Source organism: Ooceraea biroi, chromosome 7 (assembly GCF_003672135.1).
Source record: "Ooceraea biroi isolate clonal line C1 chromosome 7, Obir_v5.4, whole genome shotgun sequence".
In the NCBI taxonomy this organism is placed as follows: Eukaryota; Metazoa; Arthropoda; class Insecta; order Hymenoptera; family Formicidae; genus Ooceraea; species Ooceraea biroi.
The window spans coordinates 11467307-11494080 of NC_039512.1; the positions used below are offsets into that span (position 1 = coordinate 11467307).

General features: G+C 41.7%; 1 protein-coding gene across 2 annotated transcripts; it reads right to left on the bottom strand.

The window, feature by feature from the left end:
* Positions 1–1148: 1148 nt before the first annotated feature.
* On the bottom strand, positions 1149–26226 carry LOC105279817 (transcription factor Sox-19b). Of its 2 annotated transcripts, XR_894017.3 has the most exons (6): positions 25784–26226; positions 21751–22016; positions 13545–13739; positions 8265–8416; positions 3284–4234; positions 1149–3198 (listed from the first exon to the last, which is right to left on the bottom strand). XR_894017.3 is itself a non-coding variant. In XM_011339859.3 (5 exons), exons 1-5 carry the CDS (start codon positions 25786–25788, stop codon positions 3683–3685), a joined length of 1170 nt encoding a protein of 389 aa, XP_011338161.1. In that variant the 5' UTR covers positions 25789–26226; the 3' UTR covers positions 1149–3682. The 2 variants fall into 2 exon arrangements, 1 of the variants encoding a protein (XP_011338161.1); XM_011339859.3 differs by having other exon boundaries at positions 1149–4234.
* Positions 26227–26774: the final 548 nt, after the last annotated feature.

Below are 26774 nucleotides of genomic sequence, written 5' to 3' on the forward strand. Positions count from 1 at the left end.
TTTTGGGATAGATAATAGGTTTTTCAAGAGAATGATAGGAGAATATGTCAAGACCGTAATTTTAATTCTCTTGCACAGATCTAACGTTTTATATTTTAATATTTTCCAAATTGTGTAAATTTTTTTTAAACATTCGTAAGTATATGAATGATAATTTGGTTTTGAACGTATACGGATATTTTTCAAAAATCTTTTATCTAGGACTTATTATAAGTCTTTCAAATAAATTATATCTTATTTATGTATATTAGAAATTTGAAAATTAAATTAAATTAGCCACAAGTTTATAAATGTTCTGTCTATATCTCGCGCGCGAAAGAATGACTACATCTAAGATACTCTTTCAAACCATTCTGTGCTTTTAAAGATTTGAATATTTAATTATATCGCTCTTTAATTGTATTAGCATATTAAATATTGTTGAGCTTTATAAAAGATTAAGAAACGCTACTGTCTGAATAGCTGTATTTGAGACTGTAAAATTACTGGTACCCTTCGTTAAAATAAATCGTGGCCGTTGTGCATCGATGCACAATAAGCATCGAAACTCGACGCTCAGCCGACGCTTCGAAAAGACTAAGACTGCTTCGACCACCGTTGCGTCGCCCATTGTCGAGGTAGAAAGAGCGGCAGCTGCGATCGCGACTGCCGTTTGGAAACTCGAGCCATTTATTCGTTCGCACCTTCACGCCGCTCCCTGAATCCGTGAAAACACCTTACGCTTTTCAGCCAGGTAAATACGGTGGCCCTTTTCTGAGGGCTACGAATGGGCTCCGCATGGAAACGAGGTTGCACCAGTGTCGCCCTGAATCGGACTCCCGCCAAGACAAACTTTTCTTTTTGACGATATAATATCCTGGAAATATCTTTTCACAATCTGGCCTTTAACTCTTCATTCGTGCATTCATGCATACCGCGAGAGTCTCCCTTTGATCCGGATATACATAGGAATTATTCTTTTCGGTCAGCTCGCATAAAAGATACTTCTTGTCACCTTTAAAATCAATGATGATCCTTTTTATTTCTGAAAAGTTTTTTTAAGAGAAAATTGTATACTTTTATAAGAATTTTTATTTCGAATAGGCTTGACAGATACGCTGTTAATGTTACTTACGCTAAAGTTGGGAGGGAGTACCGATACACACCAGTTCCAAGGATAATATTTAACGTTTATTTTTTATTTACGTTACAATATTTATATCTTATTTTTGTCACTTGTTATGTTATACGCGGATAATCGATACAGCTTAAGGTTCATCGTAACGGTACGAATACAAAGGTTACACGTCGTATAGCAGGAATGTCTCGCTCTTTGAGCGAGGTGTTCTCCGCAGCTTACTTTGTCCCTTGTAAACTCGATTTGATGGACACCACAAAGCGACAACAGATCGAAAAACAGAAAATAACCAACAGACCCCAAGGCGAAACGCTCTTGTCAGCCAGGAAATTAACAAGAATTATTAAACTTTCATATTCCTACAATTTATTATTATTATCGTGGTGAAAAGTAATTTTTATCTAAAAAAATTAATAATAAATATGCATCTATGATTATCGATAGCAAAATTAAAAAAAGAAAACGATCTGCGATCGTACGAGGTGCGACGATCGCAAATAAACTTCGCAAACTCTATAATGCAACAATAGCTTCGCGAGTGCACAAACCTGCGGACATATTAAATGCAATCTTTCATAGAAAATGTCCATGGATGCAAATTTATCTACCCACGAATGGAACTTTCAACTCACAAGTGGTAATATTGCTTCGAGTAGAGTAATTAAATCATCATTGGAAAGATAAAATTGCTCTTACTTTTACTCCTGAGCTACGACAGTTTCTTAAAAGTAGTCACTGAAGTTCTAAAATGCACGAACCAGCCGTTTTACCAAGCTTACAACTGTATATGTTGTATATAAGATTAAATACACATTCATTACCAGTTGCGAGTTGAAAAGAAACGAAGAGAAGGATGCTTACGCCGCTTCGACGAGATCGAACACTCGCGACAGGTCTTCATGACACCACGCACGCACACGATTCCATTTGTACTGCTTTCTCCTCAGAGACTACGAGTTTCTGTGCCTCTGCGACGGAGGCCGTGAGAAAGCGAATTTGCGGAAACGTCGGGAAAGCCAAGTTTTTACTACACTATTTACACAGGGACTATGTACAACGTACTTTTAACACAATTTCGGTCAAGACTAGTCAGTCGACAACACAAGCGAATGTCCTTATGGTCTTCGTTGTCATCCGTGACGACGTTGTCGTTAGTCGTCCATTTTTCTTGAAGTTTGGTAGTCAGACTCCATTTTGCTGGTAGATCGTCGCTCTAAAAGCGATGCTTTAACAGCAAGATACAGTGAATTATTATATATCTAATTATCAGGAAGATGTATTTAATCCTCTTCCTTTGATGATTCTTCCAAATCGATTGTCTTGAACGACAGACGTCAAACTGTTGGGTTAACACTTCCTAAAATAATTGGTATTCAAAGATGCATGTGCTCACCCTTTTTTTATGAACTATAATCGATTTGTCAAGATTACATTGGGAGAATTATCTTGATTTTAGGAAGTATCAGTGAGTTTTTTCATAACTCTAAATCCCATTCTATTCAAGAGATCTTCATCTGTTGTGCTCAACTCGCTTTATTGGTTACTAGAATCCTTAGAAGCTTGCTGGAATTCTTCCTCGGGGAAATTGAAATATTGTCCAGAAAAAGCCATTGTTGGAAAGTTTGGCAAGATTCGGGAAATCTAGTTGAACAAAGAGAATGTTGTTTCTAGAGCACTATCACACGCAGTTTCTTTCACTTTTATTACGTGAAATCCACTTTACGCTGTAGCCCGCGACAACTTTTCTTCTAGGAAATATTAGACATGCTCATAAATAATCTAATCCTTTTTACTAAGTTCACTACTTTTTATAAAAAAGATTACTAATTAAATCATTGACATCCCTTTCGACATCACTTTACATCATTTTTCGGGCAGTATATGAATTCCATCGGAGAGGAGACTGTGGTGTTTGGATGCTAGAAAGCCATCAAGCTGTTTTAATAATTCGTCCAATATTCAAAAGTATGTCTTCTAAGGAGTGTTGACATAAGAGATCCCAGTCAAATGTCAGTAGTGTTTTCTTGACTAATTAAGATCTTGTCATGAATTTAATTGGGTTCTTCCTTTTCATATTGTAACTAAGAAAGAAAGAAAGAAAGAAATTAATTAATTTTTCTGGATTCTTTACTTATTGAAACTCGTAAAGCAGTATCAGATATGCACCTTCCATTGCCAGTTTTGCGATTTTGATCCTTTTTTGAGGTTATTTTGCATCGATTAAATCATTAAAATTATTTTCCTTATTTGTGGCAGCACTATAAAACTGCATAAAAGCGGGCAAAACTTTTAACGTAAGTTATACTTTGATTTGCCTAAAGAAAAATGTAGATCATTTATGAGCTTAATAGATCCTCATAATAACTCCGAATTATGTTCCATGTTGACAGAGAATTAGGCTCTGATCCTCAATTGGAACCGCGACTGGTAACGTACAGAAATTCCTTTTGCTGCACTGTCATTTCTGATCGGTCGAGTTCGCGGTCCAATTGTTGCAATCCAACGAGTTAGCCATCACAGCAAGTGCTCCTCGAAAATGGATCAGAGTTACGGTCTATCGGATGGTCAGAAGATGACTGTCAATGGTCGGCGAAAGGATTCGTTTCCCGGTGTAGGCGCTGCTTGGTATCCACCGTATTGTCCCATCTGTGGGGCCAATAAACCACTGGCTTGGACTGGTCCGGAATAATATGTCGGGAGAGTCGCGCCGGGACTTGCAGCTGATGACGTCGATGTTGAGCTCGCGCTAGACGAGGCTTGTTCTGTTCTCTCATGCTGTTTGCTCGTGTCAGGCGACTCTGCAGCCGGTGACCGAGTGGATCCATTGCCGCCGATGACGCTGTTTGGGCTGGATTCTTCGTACAGCTTATTAGGCTCATAACTGGGCCGGTTGTAGTCGACAATCGTAGGTTTCTGATCCATGTAAAGCTTGGATTGCTCGAAGTACGCCTTCGCGGAGTCCACTAGGTAACTCCGGTCCAGATAGGTTTTAGGGTTTGAGTCCAGGTACTTGGGATCCGGATACATACTCATCGCCAGAGTACTAGGCGGCATGTAGGCGGCGCGATACTTGTCAGCTTCCATGGAATATTTCATGGCATCCATCGAGCTCACCACCTGAAACAAGAAATGGGAAAACGTCTAGCGATGCCTTGCGAATAATACTGTCATATTTAAAATTTTATATCACGTGACAGTTTGAACATGGATGTACAAATACGTTTCCATCGGCTTGATCAAAATTTTCTTCATTAACAAATATGCAAAGAAACAACACTATCTATTTTATTAATATAAAAAATATTTTCCCTCTGATCCCTACGATCTTTTGCTATCTTTTGCGCACGAGATAGATTCCTTGACGGAAGAACGAGTTGCTTTTTTAGGCGATAAAGTCATCGATTAATTTTCGGACTTTGGTCGGATTATGAAAACGTGCTAGAGAGGCTGTGCTGCATCGACCGGAACAAATGGTAGTCGGAAGGCGCAATGTCTGGAGAGTACGCCGGATGCGGCAGAATTTCCCATTCGAGCTCCATTAAAGTTTGCTGGGTTGCCGCAGCAACATGTGGCCGAGCATTGTCATGAAGAAGGATGACTTTACGATGTCCTCGGCCAGTAAATGGTCTCTTTTCATTTAACTGATGGGCTAAATGGTTTAATTGTCGACTGTAGCGTTCCGCTGTGATCGTTTCACCTTGATTCAGAAGCTCATAGTAGAGTACTCCTTTCATATTCCATCAAATACGGAAAAGAATCTTATAGCCGTGGATGTTGCGTTGAGGTATCGATAGGATCAATTGGCTAGGGTCCACTCACTATTTTTTACACTTAGGATTGTCAAAATATATCTATTTTTCATCTCTGTAACAATTTTCCACAGAAAAATTTTTTGGTATTTTTGTGTGTCATAGATGTATATGCTTGAAAGCAAGTTGGCTAACATTACTAAAATAAAAAGTTCTTGCTTGAAATAATTCACCAATATTTTCTTTTGATGCTTTCTGGAAATTGATTCGTTGATGAAAATTCACAATTTTCTTGCTGAATATTTCGAGATAAAGGAGAGAAAAAAAAGAGGGAAAGAAAGAAGGGAAATCGGTGTCATTAGTCACTGCTGATCTTACCGGATTCTGGCATCCGACTTGAGAGAAATGAATACCGCGAATAAAATACAACGAACACAAGTTAAGCGACAAATTCGAGCGTCGACACATTCGATTCGGTCGGACGCGCAAATCGCGAGATTGGCGGATCCGCGACGACGCGATTCGAGCCCAGAGATTTGTTCTATGTCGAAGACAACGCTGCCAATGCTATAAATTTCATCACGTTGGCCCAGGGCCACGTTTGGACCGGGCTGCCGTGAATGAGTCGAAGAGAAGGGGGACCGACCCCGAGAGACCGGTGCTTAAAAAAAAAGAAAAAAGATAGGCGAGAAGCGCAGCGCGCGTATTCCCGATTCTATAATTCGTGGACGAAGGAAGGACCGTGCGGGATCCTTTGTCGGATCGTTAAGCGGCTTTGTCCGGATGATTTACATCCAGTCTTAGCAATGCTAAGTCTCTCCCGCCCGCTACGACCAATTGATTACAGCTCAGCTTCTCTCGCCTCGAAAATCCCCTCACTCTTCTGCCTCCCTCTGCGATCCGCGAATCGCAACGGCGTCCAGAAATTAAAAAATTCCTTCTCGCCGCATGACGTTGAGATATTCGCATGAAAATCGATTATGACGACACCGATTAACGCGACGCGTATGCATGCACTTATTTTGTTAATTTGTTGTTGGATGTGTAATTTCCAAGATAAGAAAAATTAAAACCGTTCGGTAGTCCAATCGAGTTTCTCAAATGCTAAGTGTGCTTCAAAAATTCTTGGAGCACACTTATTATTGAATTGCAATTATATTCTTAAACTCACAGTGAATTAAAGATGAATTTTTGATGCGATTTATCTTTTTCAAAATTAATATAACTACTTCCAAAATAAGTTATTAAATTCCGTCCAAACTCTTGAAACGAAAACAGAATAAAGTTTATCGCACAGAATGAGAGATCGCAAAGAGACAATCCATATTGCGTAACTATATTGAGCGTCCAAGTTTTGAATTTTACATAATCCTGTTCGCTTGTCACTTTTACTTCTCGATCATGTCTGTTCTCATCACTGTCGCGATAGTCCTCTTCGTCTTCATCTACACCGTCATACTAGGAGACTTAATTATCCAGCACGATGTCGCGCTGTTAAAAGGGACAATGACACCGTATACTGTTCGTCTCTGTTTTCGCTTACAAAAGACCGGCATTCTCCTTTCGCGCCATGTGTCGTCGAAGTCGAGAGAGCGAAAGAGAATGAGCGCACTTTATTTTCCAAATGGCCTCGAAGCGGTGGGAGAGTACGGAGAACGAGAAAGTCAACTCCCTCACGTTGCCGCATTGTGTCGTGGCCCTCGATATTTCAGTCGCTTCAACATTTTGTAAGGACATGCTGCCTTCGGATGATCGAAAAAGCGTCGACAAGATGTAAATCTTATCTGTATCAGATTGTCAACGCACGATTTATTTTTCAGGAAGTCAGACTTTGGTTGTGACATGAGAGTAAATTGCCATCATTACAGCGCCTTGCTATAAATTAGCTCTCTCTGTTTTCTTCATTATATTCACTGTTTGTGATGTAAAGAAGAGTTGATGTTTCAAGAAGATTTCATACTCATTGCTCTTAATAAAAAGAAAAAAAAATGTATGCGCGCGTGCTTTGATTTAGGATTTTGAGTTTAGCTCTGCAAACTCTCGCTTCGCGAGAGGAGACTCGTCGGGTCACAAAGGGAACTTGGGGAGTGTTTTCCCCCAAAAAGAAACTATCCGCGAATTCTTTCTTCTCGCAACCCTCCGTCCGCATTTGGCCGCGTAAGAGTTACAATAGAGCCCGAGTGACTCTTTTTCTTCCTCGAGACTTTGCGATCAGATTCACTCGTGACGCTGATGAGCCGCGGAGAGGAAGAGCTCGAACTCGGCCGGGCGAAGATAACGTTGGGGATTCTTCGAGCGTACCGCTCGCCGCCGGTGTTCGCCAATAATGGTCGCTTGTATCGCGCCGGTGCGTCGTTCCAGACGCGTCCGCCATTCAGCCGTTGAATGCAGAAATAACTAGCTATCTGTTTGTCTCCCGTAGCCAGCTGCGGAAATTCATACACAGACCACGGTCTCCGGTTTCTGTTTGCGGAGCCACCCGGGGGCTCCTTTGTTGCGACAACGAATGAAACGTACCTACACTCATCCTCCCGCCCGCTACCTTCCGCTTCCCACCCCCTCGTCCTTCCTCCACCTTCCTGAATCGGCTCTTCCTCTTCGCGCGCGCGATCCGTCTCCTCTTTTTCCCTGCCTTTCGCATTATTTGTGCGGCCGACGATCTGTCTCGCGGACTCGATACGTCCAGCCGCCAATTGTCTCCGAGATAAATGGATTTGTGATTGTGACTTTGTCGCTTCGCGAAATGTCGGAGAGTTCGCGCCGTCCGCCAAGCTAGAAGTATCTCACTGAAAACGACTTGCTAATTTCTCTCGCAGAAAATTATGTATTTTAATTTAATCTGATATCTGTATCTATGTGCTTACGTACAATTATTATATATTCGTAAAGTATTCATAACATGCCAATAAGTTTTTTGTTATCAGAAGGTTGCCTCTGTGCGTGTGTGTAACCCTCACTTTTTTAATTAATCTCCGAAATTCCTATAATTTGTAATATATTTTTATGCAACAATACTTTTTTCCTCTACACCTCGTCCGAAAAAGTATCAGAAGCCCTATCTTGTATGTAAGTATCAACCCTATGCACTACCTAACTTCGGCAGTTGCTGTTCTAAGATTTAAGATCTTACTTAACGGAGAACAATTTATACCCATTTCATCAGCAATCCCATTCGAGTAACGGCTCGGTGTCTCGTAATAACGTCCATCAGCGCGGAACTGAGCATTTAACGGAATAATTGCAAACACTTGAAGCAACAGCGGGCAATGCTGATGTGCGTGGGCGTTGGAAGATTGAGCGCATTAGCTGGTCGTTCGCATGCCGGTGCATCCACCCCGTGATAACGCCTCTAGGGGCACCACGTATGTATTGATCACGTGAAAGAATTATCGACTCACCTGAGCAGGTGCCGCGAGACCAGACATGGCGGCCGACTGTTGTGCGGCCGCAGCCGCGGCCGCGGCCATGCTGGCTGCTGAGATAGAGCCGTAGGCCGCCGCGGGACTGTAATAAGAGCCCATTCCTGCTTGTCCCATGCTACCAGCCATACCTGCAACGTTACAACCACGGGACATTCATAAATAAGATGTCACAGCGAGACTCGCGGGCGCGTCGCTTCTAAACCGCGCGACGCATTAATTAAAACGCGCGTGAATCGCGCTTACGTAACAGCAGCCCCTTCCCCCCGCGCCCGTGCCCCGCATCCGATCGTTCGCGATGCCTCGCTGCAGTCCTACGTGTCATTAATTAAAAGCATGGCGCGCGACGTCATGTCGCGCGTCACAGGCGAAATATTCTCGTGGTGAACCGCGCGTTTCTACGCTCACCGTGCGACTTAAATCATTAAATCGTGTCGAACCGCGTATTTTAGATTGTGCATTAGCTCGATGCGCGAGTTCATTTCTAACAGGAAATTAGCATTGGAGTTGGAACTATCTATCTAATTTTACGATATTTTGATATGCACATTTGAACATGGGATGTTTCGAGATAATATTCAGCCACGAATACCGGAAAGCAGGATAAAGAACAGATAGTTGGGGAGATTTGGCGAGTAGTGATTATTCTTACCTCGGAGTAAGAATCGCGCTTTTTTTCTTCCGTTCGACAATGATCACTAATGATCATCGGCCATTTTCGGCGGAGATTGATATCTGGGTCTATCGGGAACGCGTCTCGCCTTTTTCTACCGTTTTGCATGTTTCACCGTTCGTTTAGAGAGAGAGAGATAGACAGAGAGAAGGAGAGAGAGAGAGAGGAAAAGAGAGAGACGAGGGTGTATCGGGTGGCTTATCGATCATCGACAAAGCCTTCGACGAGGCCCTATTGTCGAGCGAGGACGATAGCGACCGGGAGACGTTGCTCATTCGCCTCGTTTCAGCGTGCCTAACCCGAAGGAGGATGATTGGCGTTGAGTTCCCCGAGATTTATGATCGCCGATGACGCCCGACGATCGCCCCAAAGGCGCGACGGGCATTTTGACGATCGAGATGCGACTCGATCCTCGCGGCTTGGACGCGTGGGCGCGAAAAGATCGCGTAAAGTCGCTGTTCGAACTCGTCGGGACTCGCGCGATTCGCTGTGCTCTCTGCGAAACGAACCAGTGCCCTTACTGTGCCGATTATCTCGGGAATATCGATTGATCTTGCATTGTGGCGGTTTTAAAAGAAAGGAGGCACAATTGGCACAAAGAGATCTGTTTATAGATACCTTTGGATGAATTCATGCGAATTACTAAGCACACGAATTAATTAATTTAAATTTCTTCATATGAAGATAAATGGAGCAAGTAGATGCATTAATCATGAATCGTAAATCATCTCGGTCAGAAATATTAATATTTATAAGTGGACAAGCGCGTATTTGAACTTGCAGTTAAAGTATATGTAAATAAATATATTACTTCATGGGAATAGTTTTCAACATCGTTGATTCGAGTATAACAAAATGTAATAAAATAAGGTGTCACCTAATTAATTTCGGAAAATATTGAATATCTGGTTTTTTTATGGCAGTTTCATTGAGGTGTTTTATCGTAGCACTTGTATCTTAGTTCTTGCCTTCTCGATTCAGTTGGAGGCATTAATCAGATGTGAAACAGTTTGTTTATGGCATCTGTCGATTTTGACTTATCTCTTTCGTGTCGCTGGCAGAATTTCGAGAACAGATGTTCGATGAATCGAGCTTTCGAGCCTGGTACACGCGTGGAACCCCTTGGTTTGCAGAGATTTGTTTGCCGTTCCTGGGTCGCCATTGTTTTCATTGTTTCGCGCCTGGTACCGGATTACATAATTTTGTATTTCCGCTCCGGACGAGGAGATGCACACAGCCCGATTACTAAGTCTAAATATTTTACGCGCGTCGTGTGTGACCGTCTGTCGCAATTCGTCGTATAGTAATTCAAACGTAATGCACAAAAGATTCTGCCGCAGTATGGTAACGTCGTTCTCTCTTCGCTCTTCGTGTTTCGAAATCCACCAGCTCTTCCACGTCACGAAACACGAGCGAAGAATAAATAAGGGATTACACGTTTTGCATTATGTTACAAACACTCAGCGATACTCTGAATCTTTGTCAAAGCAAGTATAAGTATAATTATTCCTTGTAGTTTTTATTATTCATGAATGATAAAAGCGAAAAGGCCATTTTTCCCAACTGCAAATAATTAAATAAAAATGACAATGGATAATAAAAAAAATAAAAAATGAAAGAAACATTCAATATAACTTGAGATACTGATATCAAAAATTGTATTACAGGCTGTAATTTACAGCAATTCTTATCGAATTAGATTTTAATTAGAAGTTTGTAGGCGCTTCTATTTTAAATTCAAACACGTTTTATCACCGCAAATCGATCTGTTATCTCAGGGGTCGCGGGGGTAAAGCGGAAGAGGGATAGGGGAGCGCTGGAATAAATCCTCGAATAATTCCCTTCGGCGCGGCAGGGCCGTACTTTGCGGACCGTGGTCGCCCGAGGATTCATTGGACACAGGCACGCGAGCGCATAAACATGTCGCAGGCTCATTATTTATCGAATTGTCTTAAGCTCCCGCGGCATTATGCGAAACTCCGCGACTCGGCGGTCACGCCTGGCGGCCGAAAGCACGTGACTCCACGGATACCCGCGATCATAAATCCGTCATTCGTCGGAAAAAAAGGACAAACCTACGCCGAGGAAGTATGCTTATCCGATGATAATTCACGAGATTGGGCGGGAGGCCACCCTCGTAATTCTCTTGCACATGCGCATTTCGAATTGACAGCGAAATCAATTATCGCTTATCGTCGCATAAAAATAATATGGAAAGTCCGAAAAAAGGAAGCCCGATAACATTTTAATAATTCGACTCTCCCGCGGGAATTATTTAATTTAAGCTAACATTTATTTACTCCATCGAGCTTGTTAATCCGATTTATCTCCGAGGATGGCGGAATTATTATGAAAGGCACACGCGTTTATCGCGCCGAGCCGACGTTAGTGGCGCAGATATCGTTAATCGCGCTCTGAGTTTTGAGTTAAGATGAGAATTAGCGATTTCGCACGTTACCGGTGAGGTGAGTTTCCGGATAAGGTTGGTCTTTAATTCACATCCTTAACAGTCGCATGCACGGGCGGAAATTCGAGTCGGCATTCCAGCTTAAGCCGATAATTTATCCAAGCCACCCACGCACTTGTCCTATGCGCGTGCCACCGTGTAAATATGGTGGAGAGGTAGCAGAAATGACCGAAATGAACGAACCGTCGAGTGTTGGGAAAAAAGGAAACGTAACGAGAAGTCGCGACAGGATGGAACAAAGAAATGAGATCCTGTTTCTGTTTCCGCAAAGATAACCATAAAAATGATCAGAAGACAAGATAATAAATAAGTGTTTTGCATAATACATCTAGGCGAAATAAATAAAATATATATTAAACATTCATATAAATAAATGATAATAAAAAAATGATTTTGATGTCTACGTGAAAGTACTTTAAATTTAAACAAAATTAAGCATTGCATAAAGCTTAGACATTTTATTTTTCCGCTATTGTGATCGTTAAATTTTATATTTTCTGTCAATGCGTTATTTAATATCTTTATATTGAAATTATATTGAAATTTTGTCTTCCGAATTTTATATTTTGAGAAGCCATCGCGTTAAAAGCGTGTTTTTTCTTCGGCTGTGCCCAAACTTAAGAATTTCAATTCACACTGGAGTAGAAACGCGCGGCGGGAGAGATATCGGAGAAAGAAGAGACGATCGATACATGGAGATACAAACGAGAAGAGAGGAAAGGAGTCCATGGGTGAGTCTGCACGTCCGATAAATCGGAGATTACCGATCGCTTTTCGCGGCGTGGGTCGCGTGGGCGTCGGGATAAATTCCGACCTTAATCGCGACATCACCATTGCCGGAATTAATAATTTCTTGAATGGAAGCGCGCGAGGGATATCCGTAAACTCGCCTACGCGGCCGCGAATCGCATGACGACGATAAATTACAAGGTGGATACGGGCCGCGTAATGCAATGTGGCATGAACACTCGAACGTTTGCCGTCGGTTCTGCACACGCGTCAAAATATAATGGCGGTAAGGGAAACGCGACGATAACTGCCACGCAGAACGCGATCTAGCTCTGAAAATCGGCCAGACGGTCCGGCACTGCGAACGAATGGCGATATTTGCATCGTATTATATTTTGCATGCGCGCTACTCGTTACCCCGAAAACAATGCGTTTGTCCGTACTCTCTTTGGGAGTAACGAATAAATAAGTGGATGGGCGCGCGAGTTTGCCGGCACGAAAAAACACCGGGTGCATCATTGTTTAATGCAGATAACGCGTTCGCGCGCGCTCTTTGTTACGGCGTCACAGAAGGATCGCAATTATTAAATTCCAAATCGTCGCGTTCACCGCGCATAATGCATTCGCCGCCACCATCGCGTATTAATTAAACAAATTGGTAGCGCGCGCGGCGCGCGCGCGCTCGCGCGTTTTCTGTGTTCTTGCACCGCTCTTGCACGCGCGCTCGGTTCCATTATGCCCGCTCAATTGTCACAATAAACTAACCAGACGTGACGTCAGCGTAGGCGCAAGTGTTCGGCACGAGTGTTTACGCAACTGCGGGAGGTGCAATATTTGCAACAACACTTCCACGCGCCACTTCGCCGCATTGCGGTGCAACGAGGTAGTTTCCGTCAATACCGCCAGAAAAATAGATGTGTGGAATTAGAAAAAAAAGGGAAAAAAGAACGAAGTTTTGACTGCGGATTTTTTGTGCGTTTGCAAACGCTAAATCGCGCCGCGACAAAAGCGAACGATATCGAACGGTTACATTATTATTTCTATCATGTTATAGTAAATGTTATAGTCCAAATAATTATTACATATTATATTATTAAATAATTATCACAAGAGACACGGTAGTGTCTCGCGCTAAGTGCACGCGCGAAGCGACGAGATATACGCGGAGCAACTAGTTCCGCGCGCTTATTATTACATCGATTGTCAGATCTCAATATTTTTGCTCTTCGTGCTCTATTAGCGGAGATATTTTGATGCAAAGTCCAAATGTCAAAATTTATATGACGCGTTTCATCATCGGCATCCTACTGCAACGTTTGTCGCGAGAGGGTAGTTGCTCCCGGTTACATAATCGTAGCACTCGATGCAAATTAATGATGCAAATAATTACCGGCTCGAAGAGCATCCATGGGAACACTTGGGTATGGGATGCTGTAAGGGTAGCCTTCTTTCCGCAGAGTCTTGGGTTTTCTTCGTGGTCTGTACTTGTAATCCGGATGTTCTTTCATATGCTGGGCACGTAACCTTTTTGCCTGATCAATGAACGGGCGTTTCTCATCTTCTGTGAGGAGTTTCCATTCGGCACCTGCAACAATTTTCGCATTGTGATTAATAATGATGCTGCACACGCGTGCGCCGATCGGGGAATACATTTTCGGTCACGTATCTCGGTTTCAGTTGGATTGAACGATCGCTCCGCAAACACAATTCTACATTTTCATGTTTTGATGTTAATCAGATCGATAATACGTTCGATATTACAACGTCGTTTCACGCAATTGTCTCCAGCACGATTGAATAGCGATTAACACATGCTCGAAAGCATCAATATTTGTAAACTGCCAAATCTGGCGATTTGATTGACAAATATTTAAGAGCGCGGGATCGTTCATAGCGACGGGCACATACAATATCGAACATTATCGATTTATATCGCAATTTGCAGTTATTAGTTGACGAAAACTCAGATTATAACGATCATTAAGGAAGAAATCAAACTGAAAATTGAATATCATATTATATTCTGCATCATATATATTAAGCGGTTGCAAAAGTTCGTATGATAAAAGCTATTTTTATTTTTTAATAACAATGAGATAACATATAATACTTTAATCAAAGTATTGGTCATTGCTATCAATAACCTTCTGCTATCTTTCAGACAATAGTTTGATCCCGCGCTGATAAAATGACTCATCTTTTGAGACATCCACTACTTTATGAGCTTACAAACTTTTGCAAGCAGCTAATGATATAAACATTAAGAGATATGAGGCGACATCAGAATGACACAATGCTATCAATAATGCAAATTCCAAACCATTAATGCACAATTAATTTCATCGCGCACTAGTTCTTTTACACATTTCTCTGCACGTTCACGCGCGACGGCGATTCGCGCGTAAACGTTTTTAGGATTCTGCGGGGTTGATTCGACGAAGGGGGGACGCGAATCGCTCGGATCGTTTTTAACCCCTTCATCGGCCTTTCTCGCGTGCCTCCCTACCCCCGCAACCCTTCAGCGCGCCCCGCAGGCCGATTGTTTTGCGCAGAATTAATTACCACTTGTTGTCGACCGCCGCCGAGGCGCGCACAAAGCGCGAAGCCCCGGCGTCCTGGCATCCTGGAAACGGAACTCGCCGAGGTAGCGAGCTGCGACACCCCAACACTGCGGATGCAACGAGGGGGCACAATGCGCCCGGGTTTGCGCCGCTGCCAACAATGGCCGCCACGACGAGACATCGGCGCCACGACGCTCGCTGAGCGACGCTCGCGGCTGTTTGCGGACCCCCCCTTTGCCCGGAGATTTATTTCGCAAGACTCGACGGCGAGGACTGTCGCAAAAAGATCCTGCAAAAATCTGCGGTGCAGATCGAATCTAGTTCGCAACTTTTTTTTTCTATTTTTGATCTTTGACTCCGATATTAATTCTGGACGTTTGAGTTTTGAGTTTCTCTTCCATGAAGGGTTGGAATTATGTAATCGTCAGTGTTAATTATTATACAAATGGGAGTTGGGTGCATGCGTACATTTATGGGTGCTGTCAAACTAGCTCAATTTGAGATCTCGAGATTCTCTGGAGATAAATCAAGCGCAAAGTCGCCAGGAGGTAACTCCTTTATGCTCCCCGAGTTTCACACGAGGCTTTTGATATCTCTCGAGTCTTTCCTCTCCTTTTATGCAGCTCGGTCAGGATTACTGGACGTGACCCGGAGCGAAAAAATCCCGGGAGAAAGGAGAGAAAGCAGAGTAATATTCTGAGCGGCCAGCGCGACACAACCAAGTTCCGTTCCAGCAGGATAAAAATTCTCGGTGGAAAGCGAGGGGAAAAAAGAAGAAACAGAAAAAGGATGGATAATGTATAATCTGGCAAATTTTAAATTGAAGAAATTGAAGAAAAATTTTCGAAAACGTTTGACTGATTTAAAAAAAGAGTTAAAATAATTCCGATTGCTGAAGATTATTAATTCTTTCCGAAAGTTATTGAGCAATCAATACCAGATCTTCAATCAGAAAATTATTCTGTAACTGAAAGGAGAAAGGACTCCTAGAGGGAAGAGAGAAGGAAGAATTGAATCCCACAGTGGAAGCTGATAAGAACGCAGGAAACAGAAGATTCACTGCGGACCCCGCAAATCCCTTGCTCCCCCCGTTGTTGTTTCTGCCAACAGTTACAACAACGAAACGCATTGACTGTCGGATAATACGGATACGTGGTGGTGCACAATGAACCCCGAAGAAAGATATCGGCAGGCGCTGAATGAGAATCCGAGATTCGTGTCTTCCGAGACAATAGCTGGACGATAACGCGAGCCTCTAAAATTGAACCGTTCTTAATAATTAAAATCTCTCTAATTGATTAATCGCAGAAATGCGAAGAGTATCAGTTGAAATCATTGCACAAGCAACGTTAAAACAGAATCTACCCCATTTATTACAAATATTAGCAAGTTTTGCACTGGGATTTGTTATCATTATCAAAGAATATTCTCGTCCGTCCAATAATACTTAACATAATTTTAGGAATAAAAAGAACATTAATAAAGCTTTGTCTGAAAAACAGAATATTGCTGAAGACACCATCTTAAACTCTGACAGAAGTTGAAAAACAGTGATCTAGATCGACAAGCCACGAGCCGTGTCAGTTTATCTTTAGAATCAAGCTACGGCGACTTCCGGTCGCGTAAAAGGGGGGTAGCCCTGCTATCTATTTATATATTACGCGGCTTATCCAATCGATACACGTTTTCCCGTCTGAAAGGCAGGTGGCACGGCCGAACAAGGGATGGTGACGCGGAGGGCGGACGGGGATCGGCGTATTTGTTTAGAACAAAGGCCTCCCGGTACTGAGAAGGTATTAGTAAGTTGGCATTCGCGGGCAATACTCCTTCGTCCTCTCTTTCCTTCTTTCTGGGGTCGCGAGAACGACGAGGACGACGGCGACGAGGACGAGAACGAGGAGCGAGCTTAAAGCACAATGGCGTCCGCTTTTCAGTCCTTTCGCCGGCGGACAATGCCGTTTATTTAACATCGTTTAAAAGTACAAAGCCTGTTAATTAATGGATGGGGGCGGCGACGAGAGGAAGATAAGGAGGTGGAGGTACGCGAGAAAGGCAAGAGAAAGAAGGAGAGCGTGGCCGTGACGTCGCCCCGTTTCTGCGACACAAGCGGCGCCGATAAAGGAAGTTGATAAAGAATACGTCGATTGCCCCATCGATTATTCGCGGCAGCTTTTTATTTCTTCTGCGAACTCGGTGGCAGCGGCTCGGCGAACTTTTTGGTGATTTATACGACGCGGCATCTCGCGTGAGCGTTGATTTTTCGAAAGAAAAGAATCACCATTCGAGGCACGGCAACGGAAGATGGCGAGACGCGGAAGAGGGTGGCGGTGCAGCTACTGCACCGTCGATCGATCGGCCTCTCCCCCTCAAACCCTTCCCGGACTTGTCCCCGACGATGAAACGTGGAAATTGGAAAACGTTTCCTGCATTTCCTGTCGGCGCGAGGGCTCGAAGAGACTTGGGACTCCGAAATCGAACTTGCGTTGTCGGGATTACGTGAGAAAATGTGTGCAGGGTTAAAAATAAAACGGCAAACGAACAAAGATCGATATGGCAGGTATGAATGAAGTTTTAAATCTGCCAATTAGTAGGATTTCTCTTTTCTTCTCAGTATTTTTGATTAAAACATTATTTACATCAAAGACGTATGTATGTGTTGTAAAACAAGATTTGTTAAGAGAATTACAACGACGTTTTCTATGCAAAGTAACGTAATTCAAAATATCGTTGTAATTAAAATTTTAAAAAATCATTCATTTGTACCCTTCACGTTTTCGCACTTGTTACATATGTTTTTACGTTGCGTAAGTTGTTGGAACATTGTGTTTTCAACAAACAACAGTGTCGCAGTCTAATTCTTGTTCATTGGAAAGGCATGTATCATCGGATAAGCGTTACATTCGATAATAGCGCGAGATTTCATTAAATACATTCAGTTGCCGACGCGCGGTATAATTACGTCGTTAAATAAAGCGACAAGGCTAAAAGGAAATCCTATCTCGAATCCTCTTCGCGTGCCACGCTAATAGCCTTTACCTTTTCTTACGGCGCGAAACAATGGCGCCGTTATTCTCGTTACCGGCGTCGTATCGTGCCAATTAAGAAGATGCCTCCAAGGCATATGTATTACCTGCTATATAGCTGATTCAAGCCACTTTTCGAGGCAGTGTAGTCTCGCCTTCTCTTCATGGTAGACATAATTCCATGAATGCTCTACGATGTTATTAACAATTATCGCCTGCAGCAAAATCTTTGCATTTGATACACGATGATTTCATATTCAAACTTTTCACGTTGTATTCATTAACGAAACTTACAAACTTTTACTTCACGTCTAATAATATCATAAATAAATATAGTATGATAAATATAGCATGATGGTGAATATAAGGCTCAATTTTTAATAAGAATAATATGTAGACTAAAACATATGCCAACCATGAATTTTTAAAGTCCCAAAGGATGGTAGGAATTAAAATTCAAGTGAACGATTTAATCACATCTTTACAAAAAGCTCTTTATTTTCAGTCATTTGTAACTTGAGGATTATCAGTTCATGAAAATTTTAAGTAAACGAAACTCCACGAGAACCTTCGACTTGCACTTTCCGATGTCTCTTCTCTTAATCTCTCTTCCAAACCTTTCTGTGCGAAAAACTTATCGCTTGCAGAATTCATTGAGGAAACAGATTTCGCTCATAAGTCTCGAAGTGGAGCAGAGAATTCTGCCTTTGTGGTACAAAGAGCGACCAATGGGCGGCTCAAAGCAAGGAGAGCTTTTAAGGGAGCGGGTGCTTACAGCTCGCGCGGGGACGATCATTTTTAATCACGCACACGACGGTAGGGGGGATAGGCGGAGGATGCGCGTACGTGTATCTGCACGCATTATATATATATATATACATATATATATTTCACTTTTGTCGTACCGAGCGTCATTGTCCTCGCGATTCTATAGGCGTAAGCGCAGCGTCAGGCTTCTCCGCGAATTATTTCTCTTCTCGCGAATCTTGCGAGCCGACGGAGCTCGGCATGGGCGCGATCAAGTTTATTTCCGTGAAAGGCTCGTGGATCGATAACCCCATGCCTCGATCGATTGTTAATGGCATATAACAGTTAATTAGTTTCATCTAACAATCTGACCGCTCTTTAAAAAAACGATGTAAGCGCATCTATCAATCTATCTATTTATCGGAACGTATTACTTTTAATATTACTCTGTAATACTGGTTGTATTGCGCGCAAGAGCGGCTAGAAGAGTAGCTTCCGCGTTTCTTTTCTCGTTTCGACACGTGGGACGAGGGTGGAAACTAATTTCGAGTAACGTCACTTTGCACTTCTTCGGGAGAGGACTTTACTACGTAGGATTGGTATCATGGTCATCGTCATGGGCCCAAGAGACCACGTCGGCCAAAGAGTTAAACTGGATTGTCCTCCAGGATCGGAGGATGATCGCACCCGGTTCTCCCCCTTTCTCAGCATAGAGAAGATTGCAAAACCGACAAGTCGTTCCTCTAACGCGCTCGAAAGAAGTTGGTGCCTCCTCTCCAAGGCTTCGGCAAGCGGCAGAAATACTTCATTACGATGAAAGCTTCTCTCCCGAGTCTCTTCTCCTCGGAGTATCTCTTTCTCCCTCTCCCTTCTCTTTCTCTCTCTCTTTCTCCACTATCCTCTCGTGTGTTTATATACCCTCTGCTCCTCTCTCGTTCCGCCCTCTTTGTAAACTCCTCTCTCTCGAGGGTGTTTGCACCGCGTGCGTGAGTACGTGCGTGAGTTTTTACGGCGCAACATTGTGGCGATGACTCTGGAAGGGAAGATTGGGAAGACCGAGATGGAACTCTCGTCACAACAGTTGTTGTGGCAAGAGCATTAAAATGATATTGAAGAAACTAGTCAAATTAGTCAAATAAACGTAGAATAAGGCCGTTTTCAAGGTTTCAGAATTAATATCTTCACAATAATCTTTCTCTAGCAGTCACAAACTAGTTACTAGATAGATTAATAACTAGTAACATATTTTATAGTCCTTGTTGTCTACTTTGGCAATTTAAATCTAATATTTGTAATTAAAATATGATATATATTATACAAATCTTTCTCTCTTTTTTGTATCTGAGTGTTAAAGGAATTTTGTTAACGTCTCAATTTTGTCGTGATTATCTGCACTATCTTCCTATCTTGACTTTCCTATCTCTCGAAATTGCTGTCAGTTTGAGCTTCACTTGTCGAATGGAATCTCGAAGACGAAAGGGAAAGAGGCAAGATTTGGTCAAGCGACTTGCACAACAGGGACGGTACAGCAAGGTCCAATAACTAGATTAACTCTAAGCGTTTCCCAACAGAGCACTCACTTTAAAGAACTCCCGTTCGCGCGCTCGCCCCCTGATTACATCCTTCAGAATTCAACCCTAAACGTCCTCCGAGTGTCGTGAAACGTGGCGAACTGCCGGCACAGAAGATAAACGCACGGCTCGCCATCTGCTAATTGATGCAATAAAACCGGAAGCTGCTTTATCGTACTTTCGGGACAGAATTATTTCGATCATTCGCACCAGCGAGGCATGCGGAATTATCCCGACAAGCAAGGTGTTTAAGTGAATTTTCATCGTTTGTTATGCAGCGAAACAGAAATGAAAATATCAAGAAATTGAAGAATTCAAAGTCTAAAAATTGCAGAGTTATAATTTCAAACATTTGTAGCCTCAAAAGCTCATAACTCAAGAAGTTACAAACAGATGCGATCTTTTCAAAGCTTCAGACATTTTCAAGACTTGGCATTTCACGAATTGAGTCATTTCATCAATTTTTCGAGAAATATATGTATTGCAAGTTCATTCCTATTACATTATATCATACTCTATTCTAAAATTTCTATGTAACTGGTTAACTCACGCAACAGACTCCGGCAAGATAAAACGGCATTCCATCGCATATCTGTCGTGGATACTTTCGTGGTTGGAAGAAAGCGAACGTGACATTCCACGCGCTCAACTACTAAATTCCGATCATCGAACCAATGTGCGCTTCAGAGTTTTTGTCGTCTTACACAGAAGCTTTATAACGGGCAGCGACAAAATCTGCGAGTGTCGCAACCAAGTGGATGCGTATCATCCAAAAATATGCTCGGCGGTGAAAGAGCGACGGGAAAGTGTCGCATCGACAAAGGAAGAAACGTGGAGGAAGAAGCATGAGAGGGTAAGAACGCCCGGGGAAGGCAGAGGAATGGGAAATAGAAAGGGGGTGGTACAGTACGAAGGTTCGAGCGTGCGCATCATTTTTACCGAGGAGGAGGTGGAGGAGAATGAAGAGGAGAAGGAGGAGGTGGAGGAGGAGACGCTTCCCTTATTCGTCGTCGCCGGGGAAACGAAAAATGGGGGATAGACGGAGCGAGACGAGGAAGAAAACGACGGATAAAGGAGCTCGAGGGAGTTGCGGAAGGTCCTTTGTCGACTGGGTATTTAACGGAAATACTAGGCGGAATACCGTCGTCGTCGCGTTCGTCGTCGACGCTAAATCATGCGGACGTGTGTACGAAGTCGTTCATAAAGGAAGCGACGAGAAATAATATGTCACAAAATAACGGTCCCGATTGTTTACTGAATATTTCCCGTCGCGCCGAGTTCTGCCAAAGCTGCAAATATGAAATGCAGCTTGGCGAAACTGTCGTTGATCGAAGTTAATTCTTTGCAGCATGACGGATGTGTTATTCGTCATTGGGAGGATCTTTCAAATGTAACGTAATTCTATTCAATTTTTAATTCTAATCATGAAATCAAATTTCCTTTTGGATTTTAAACTGATACAATCTAAAGCCCAAGTGTAAAAAAATCCGTAAACCTGAGATTTCATAGGAGACATAAAAGGAAGATTCTGTTAGGAACGTGCGGATCCGCGCCAATAATTTAATGATTCTCTTATTGCAGATTCTAAGAATCTCGCAATTTCCCAACTTGACTGATTTTGCGGAGCGATACTGACGTAAAACGCTAAAACTAAAATCATTGCGTCAAAGATGAAAGCATTTTTGAGAATTTACCAAGCCTCTTGGAGATTTCGCTGTTGTGCATTTTGGGATTCTCTTGCGCGATCTTCCGTCGTTGTAGCCGTGACCAGACCATAAAGGCATTCATCGGCCGTTTAATGTGTTCCACCTGCACTTTCTTGCCTGCTGGGACAAGCGGACTACCGAGGCCAACCCCCATGGGATTGACACCGGTACCACCCGGTGGCGACGCTCCCGTCATTCCCTGCATACTACGCAGAGTCTCCGTGAAGGAACCATCGCACATGCTGCCGCCGGCTCTGTAATTAAAGACAATTATCAATTAGTGACCCTTGCTGGCCCGGTCAGTCCGAGGTCACGCACAAATCCCGAGGGTGAGAGCATTCAGCGAAGGTCAAAGATGGAAAATTATTACTACTATTACTGCTACTATTATTGGATTGCTCGGAAAGCTCGTGCCGATTTTTTTAGCAAAATTAGCAAAACCTTTGTTTTTTTATTAATTCTTAATACAAAGTTTTGCATTTGAATTTTGCTAAAGAACGTTAGCACGGACTTTCCGGTCAACCCAGTATAACTAAACCGTTTTGTTTAAAGATGTGCTCTTATTAGAAACGAGTGATTAGAAATTGATATATTTGCCAACAAATTTTAATATTGAAACATTAGTAGAAATTGTTGGATATTAAAGATAATGTTAATTTATTAAAGACAGTGTTAATTAGAGAGAAAATCGTCTCCGAAGGTATTTGAATAACATCTTGAACATTTCTTCTTTTTATATTCGAAATTTTTTACATACTTCGGTTTCATAAATCTTCGAACACTTTCTGCACAGGAGTATATAAAAGAATTACTTATGATTATCATATGTATATGGCTAACAGTTTAGCGATGCATTGCATATGTATATTATTTATAGAAAATTATTATCTAATGATCGAGTGTAACGTATAGTGTGCAAACTCTCAACAGTTTATCTCTTGAATTGAATTTTAATAATATAAATGGCAATCATGCGTATGTATGCCATATTCGTTTTTCTCTTACAATAATTATTGTGTCGATGAACGTTACTTGTTTGTTTCTCATGCGTGCTATAATATTATGGCAGTTAATGATTCCCGTCGGATGGCTCGCAACTGTATCGTCGTAAAAACTTCGTGGGGGGTCGAACGAGGCGAGAGTGTGCTCTCTCCTCCCTGCGTCGGTGGCATATAATTGCTTATTCGTTTGCTCTTCGTTTCACAAGCAAATTAATCTTATCCTTTTCTTCGTATCAAAGCCATTAACCAATCTCGGCACGTTCCGCGCGCGCACTCTCGTTCTTCATCCTCTACCCTAAACGTCACCCCTGCGGCAAAGGGTGCGCCAAACGACTCACTTCCCTCCATCTCCTATTTCTGTCTTCTACATTCTCTCGCTCTCTTTCTTTCTCTCTCCTCTTACTCCGACAATTCTAACTTCTCGAACTAACACAATTACCGCACTGGATATCCTTGAGCATTCGTTAAAAAAACCTGTAGTGGTCGGGGGTGGGTCGCCGAGGAAGGGCGAAAGGGGAAGCAGTAGCTACGATTTTGCAGGGTTAGCGTCACCCCCTCATGCGCGCGAGGGTGGCTGGGGGAGGGGACAACGAGAGAGCGAGTGCCACCCTCGAGTGTCATTCAGGGCGGATTAATAGATACGTCGGTTAGGCGAGGTTGCAAGGGGTGGAACAACCATCTCGTCATCATCGTTCCGCGGTGTTTGGGGCGCTCTCTGAGAATACTCCCCCTTCACTGTTCCTATCTTTCTCTCTTTCTACTCTCCCTCTCTTTTTCTCTCTTGGGGGTAGCTCACTGAGACCGAGAAGATGCTGGAAGTAATGGCTGTTGACAACGAGCGACGGGGGATTAGGAAGTGCTAATTGAATGTTTAGGTACGGGTCACCGAAGGAACCGAGGGGCACGATGCAAGCCGCAATTTATTGCCTATTTCGGCCAAGAGTTTACCTCTTTGGTAACTGGCGGTTGTTATTTGTTAAACGACTAGAAGTTTATTGTTTCGTCACTCTTCACCATGCGCGACCGACGGTGGATAATATTTGATAATTCGCTACAAACTTGAAACTTCAATCCGTAGTTGGATACGTTCGAACGTTAAAATACACACAAAGTTTAAATGTGAAAAACTAAAATTATTTATTTCACGTCACAAGCAAGTTTATTATACACGCGAGGAATTTTAATTGTGTTATTAATTACGCTACGGTACAAGCAAATAAATAATATTCCAAATATGAAAATAATTTAGGCTTTTACTTTATGCATATAGATACATGAAATTTCATAGAAAGAGTTTCTTTGATACTAGATAGTAAATAAATTAATGTCTTTAAATCTTTTTTTACATTGCTATTTTACATATTTATATATTTAGCAACATAAACTAAAAATAATAGAAATTCATATAAGATAAAGAACTTTATATTGCTGTTATTAAACACGGGGGAGGGTAAAAGTAAATTTTTTTAAGTTTCGGTAATTAATGCATAAAATAGAAAAACGACATATTATTACATAAAGTTTTTATATTTTCTGCTAATATTACATATAAAACGTACCGTCGCAAATATTGACAATAAGTTCATTACAAAATAATACTGTTTTTTCCGATTCAATCACTTAATAAAAATTTGATTGAAACATAAGCTAATTAGAATAATAACTTTAATATCAGTAGTAAGCGACTTGCATTGAATCTTTCTTTAATAAATTTGTCTTAATTAACACGTTATAATTTATAGATGTACGGATTGGCACTATTAATTAAAAATAGTTATTTCCTGATTTATTATTGATTGATATAGTGATTGATTAATAAGTATCGAGGCATCGTTATCTTATTAGGAGTAAAGAATTTGATTAAAAAATCATTTAATGATCCAATTCCGTAATTATGTTATAATATTGTTTTAAGTATAAAGACTGGCTTAAAAATTATTAATATTAAAAGTGACTTTAAATCATTTAACGATATAAAATACAAAAAAAGATATATAAATATTTTTTCCAATGATTAAAATCACACGACGCGATAGTTTTCACTATTCAGAATTAAGATTACACTTTTGTTATATATGTCACACATGATGATACATAATTTATATTACCGTGTTTATATAAACAATATATTTAACGTTTCTTCTTGAGAAAGTATCCATTTTTCTCATACACAAATCCCTAAATCTAGAAAAACATCTTTCTAGAACAATTATCCCTACATCTAGAAAAACATATTTCTAGGAAAATTATTTTCAAAATATCTTAAGAAAAATATCCCTAAAAATATCCCTAAAAGATATTTTTCAACATACTGAATTCATTGTAGGAAAATGTATATTTTTGGGAGAAGTTTTTTCATCAATTACACAAAGTGCCTGGAAAAGTCGGAACTAAATTTACATAATGTATTAATAGAATCAAGATAAAACCAGTTCATATAAATCTATGTTGAAAAATGCTTGAACAGTTACAAATATTACTTGAAGAGTACAAGAGAATCATTAGCAGAATTGTTTTTGTAAATTCCGTAGATAGAATCACTTACTCATCACTTAGAAACTATCCTGTTATTGTTTTGAATAACTTCTGGATCACATGTATCGAACTTATTTGACTTTCATTTGTTCAGTGTTATACATTCCTGTTCCTAATTCCTGTTCCCGATGTTTGATATGTTTCCCATTTGATTTCAGTTTTGTCCATAATTGTCCATTACAATGAACGATTACACCTAGGATTACACATTTTCTGAATTGCGTGATATGTACCTTGCGTATGTTGAGACAGTAGCATCTACTAGCTACTGCAGTATATGCAGTAGCGCTTTTTTCAATGAGAACACAATCTTGGGATTTGGGAAATCCCGGTAAATCCGGTTATACATAGTCCTTAGTGTGTTAAACAAGTTTCCTGTCGAACAGTTTAGGCCTCCTTCCGAAAGATACATGCAACTTTCCTTCTCGAGGGCGACATACCGATGTAATTTAACTGCTGCGTCCACGTGTTTCTTAGGAACTCACCTCATAAAGCCGGCGGTGCGTTGGTGCAAGTCCAGATCAATTTTGCTGCCGTGGTTGAGACTTTCGTCTCACACGATGCCTCGATACTTAATGATCAATCACTATATCAATCAATCAATAATCAATCAGGAAATACGTGACAATATTGCGGATCACTGCACTGCTTTTAATTCGTCATGCACACGATTTGTGGTTAGATAGTCCGCGGTTCACTGATCACGTCACTATCAGTCTTCCGACCAGTCCTCTCATGTATCGCCACCGTTACGCAACGCGATGTTCGTATTCGAGCACATCTCGTTGGTCTTGAGAACTCGAGAAACACGACGCGATTTTCGGTCGATTTGTGCCGCACGGTCAAGGGACGGAGAGAGACTGCACGCTCGCACTTCTCACCTCGCAGATGATGGTTGTGGAATGCTTGTAGACCTACGGTCCGGGCGATCCTGTAGTTCGTTTGCCAGCGCCTCCCCACCACCTTGTGACTCGTGGCCGTGGCAACCGACTACGTCAGCCAATCGTTCGTTACCGGAGGCGGGTGTACCGCTTAACGGTAGCGCCTTCACTGTTCTGATTGGCCTCAGTAGCAAAATCGTCGATAACGGGGCGTAAAGGGTTGGTTACGCGTGTCTCTCTGACGCACGTTACTAGTTCCTCGACCTGTCTCCCTTTAACTGTGGGTTTCGACCTTTTTCTGACAGGTTTGTCTCGCGAGGAATACGAGGACGCGTGACGCGAAGCATCTCGTCCAGAGATAATCGTAAGAATTTTTGGAATTGTTCTCTCATTATGTACGCCTGACTTTTATGCCATTTGTCTATTTGGAGAAATATAAGAAGGTAAAAGATCTCAAAACAAGCTTAAGAAGTTAATGTAAAACGGAGTATTCGATTATATTTGTTGTGATACTAACATTAAAAGCCACCAGATTTTAATCAAATCCATAACCAAAACGTACCTATTTATGTAAAGCATTTTTTTACATTTGAGA

What these genes read in the sequence shown, in the direction of transcription:
- LOC105279817 (XM_011339859.3), bottom strand. An exon ending in CGAAATCTCCAAGAGGCTTG is followed by an intron (nt 13,740 to 21,750) that starts GTAAATTCTCAA and finishes AAATTGTTGCAG; the next exon opens with GTGCCGAATGGAAACTCCTC. An exon ending in GTCTCGCGGCACCTGCTCAG is followed by an intron (nt 4,235 to 8,264) that starts GTGAGTCGATAA and finishes TTCTTGTTTCAG; the next exon opens with GTGGTGAGCTCGATGGATGC.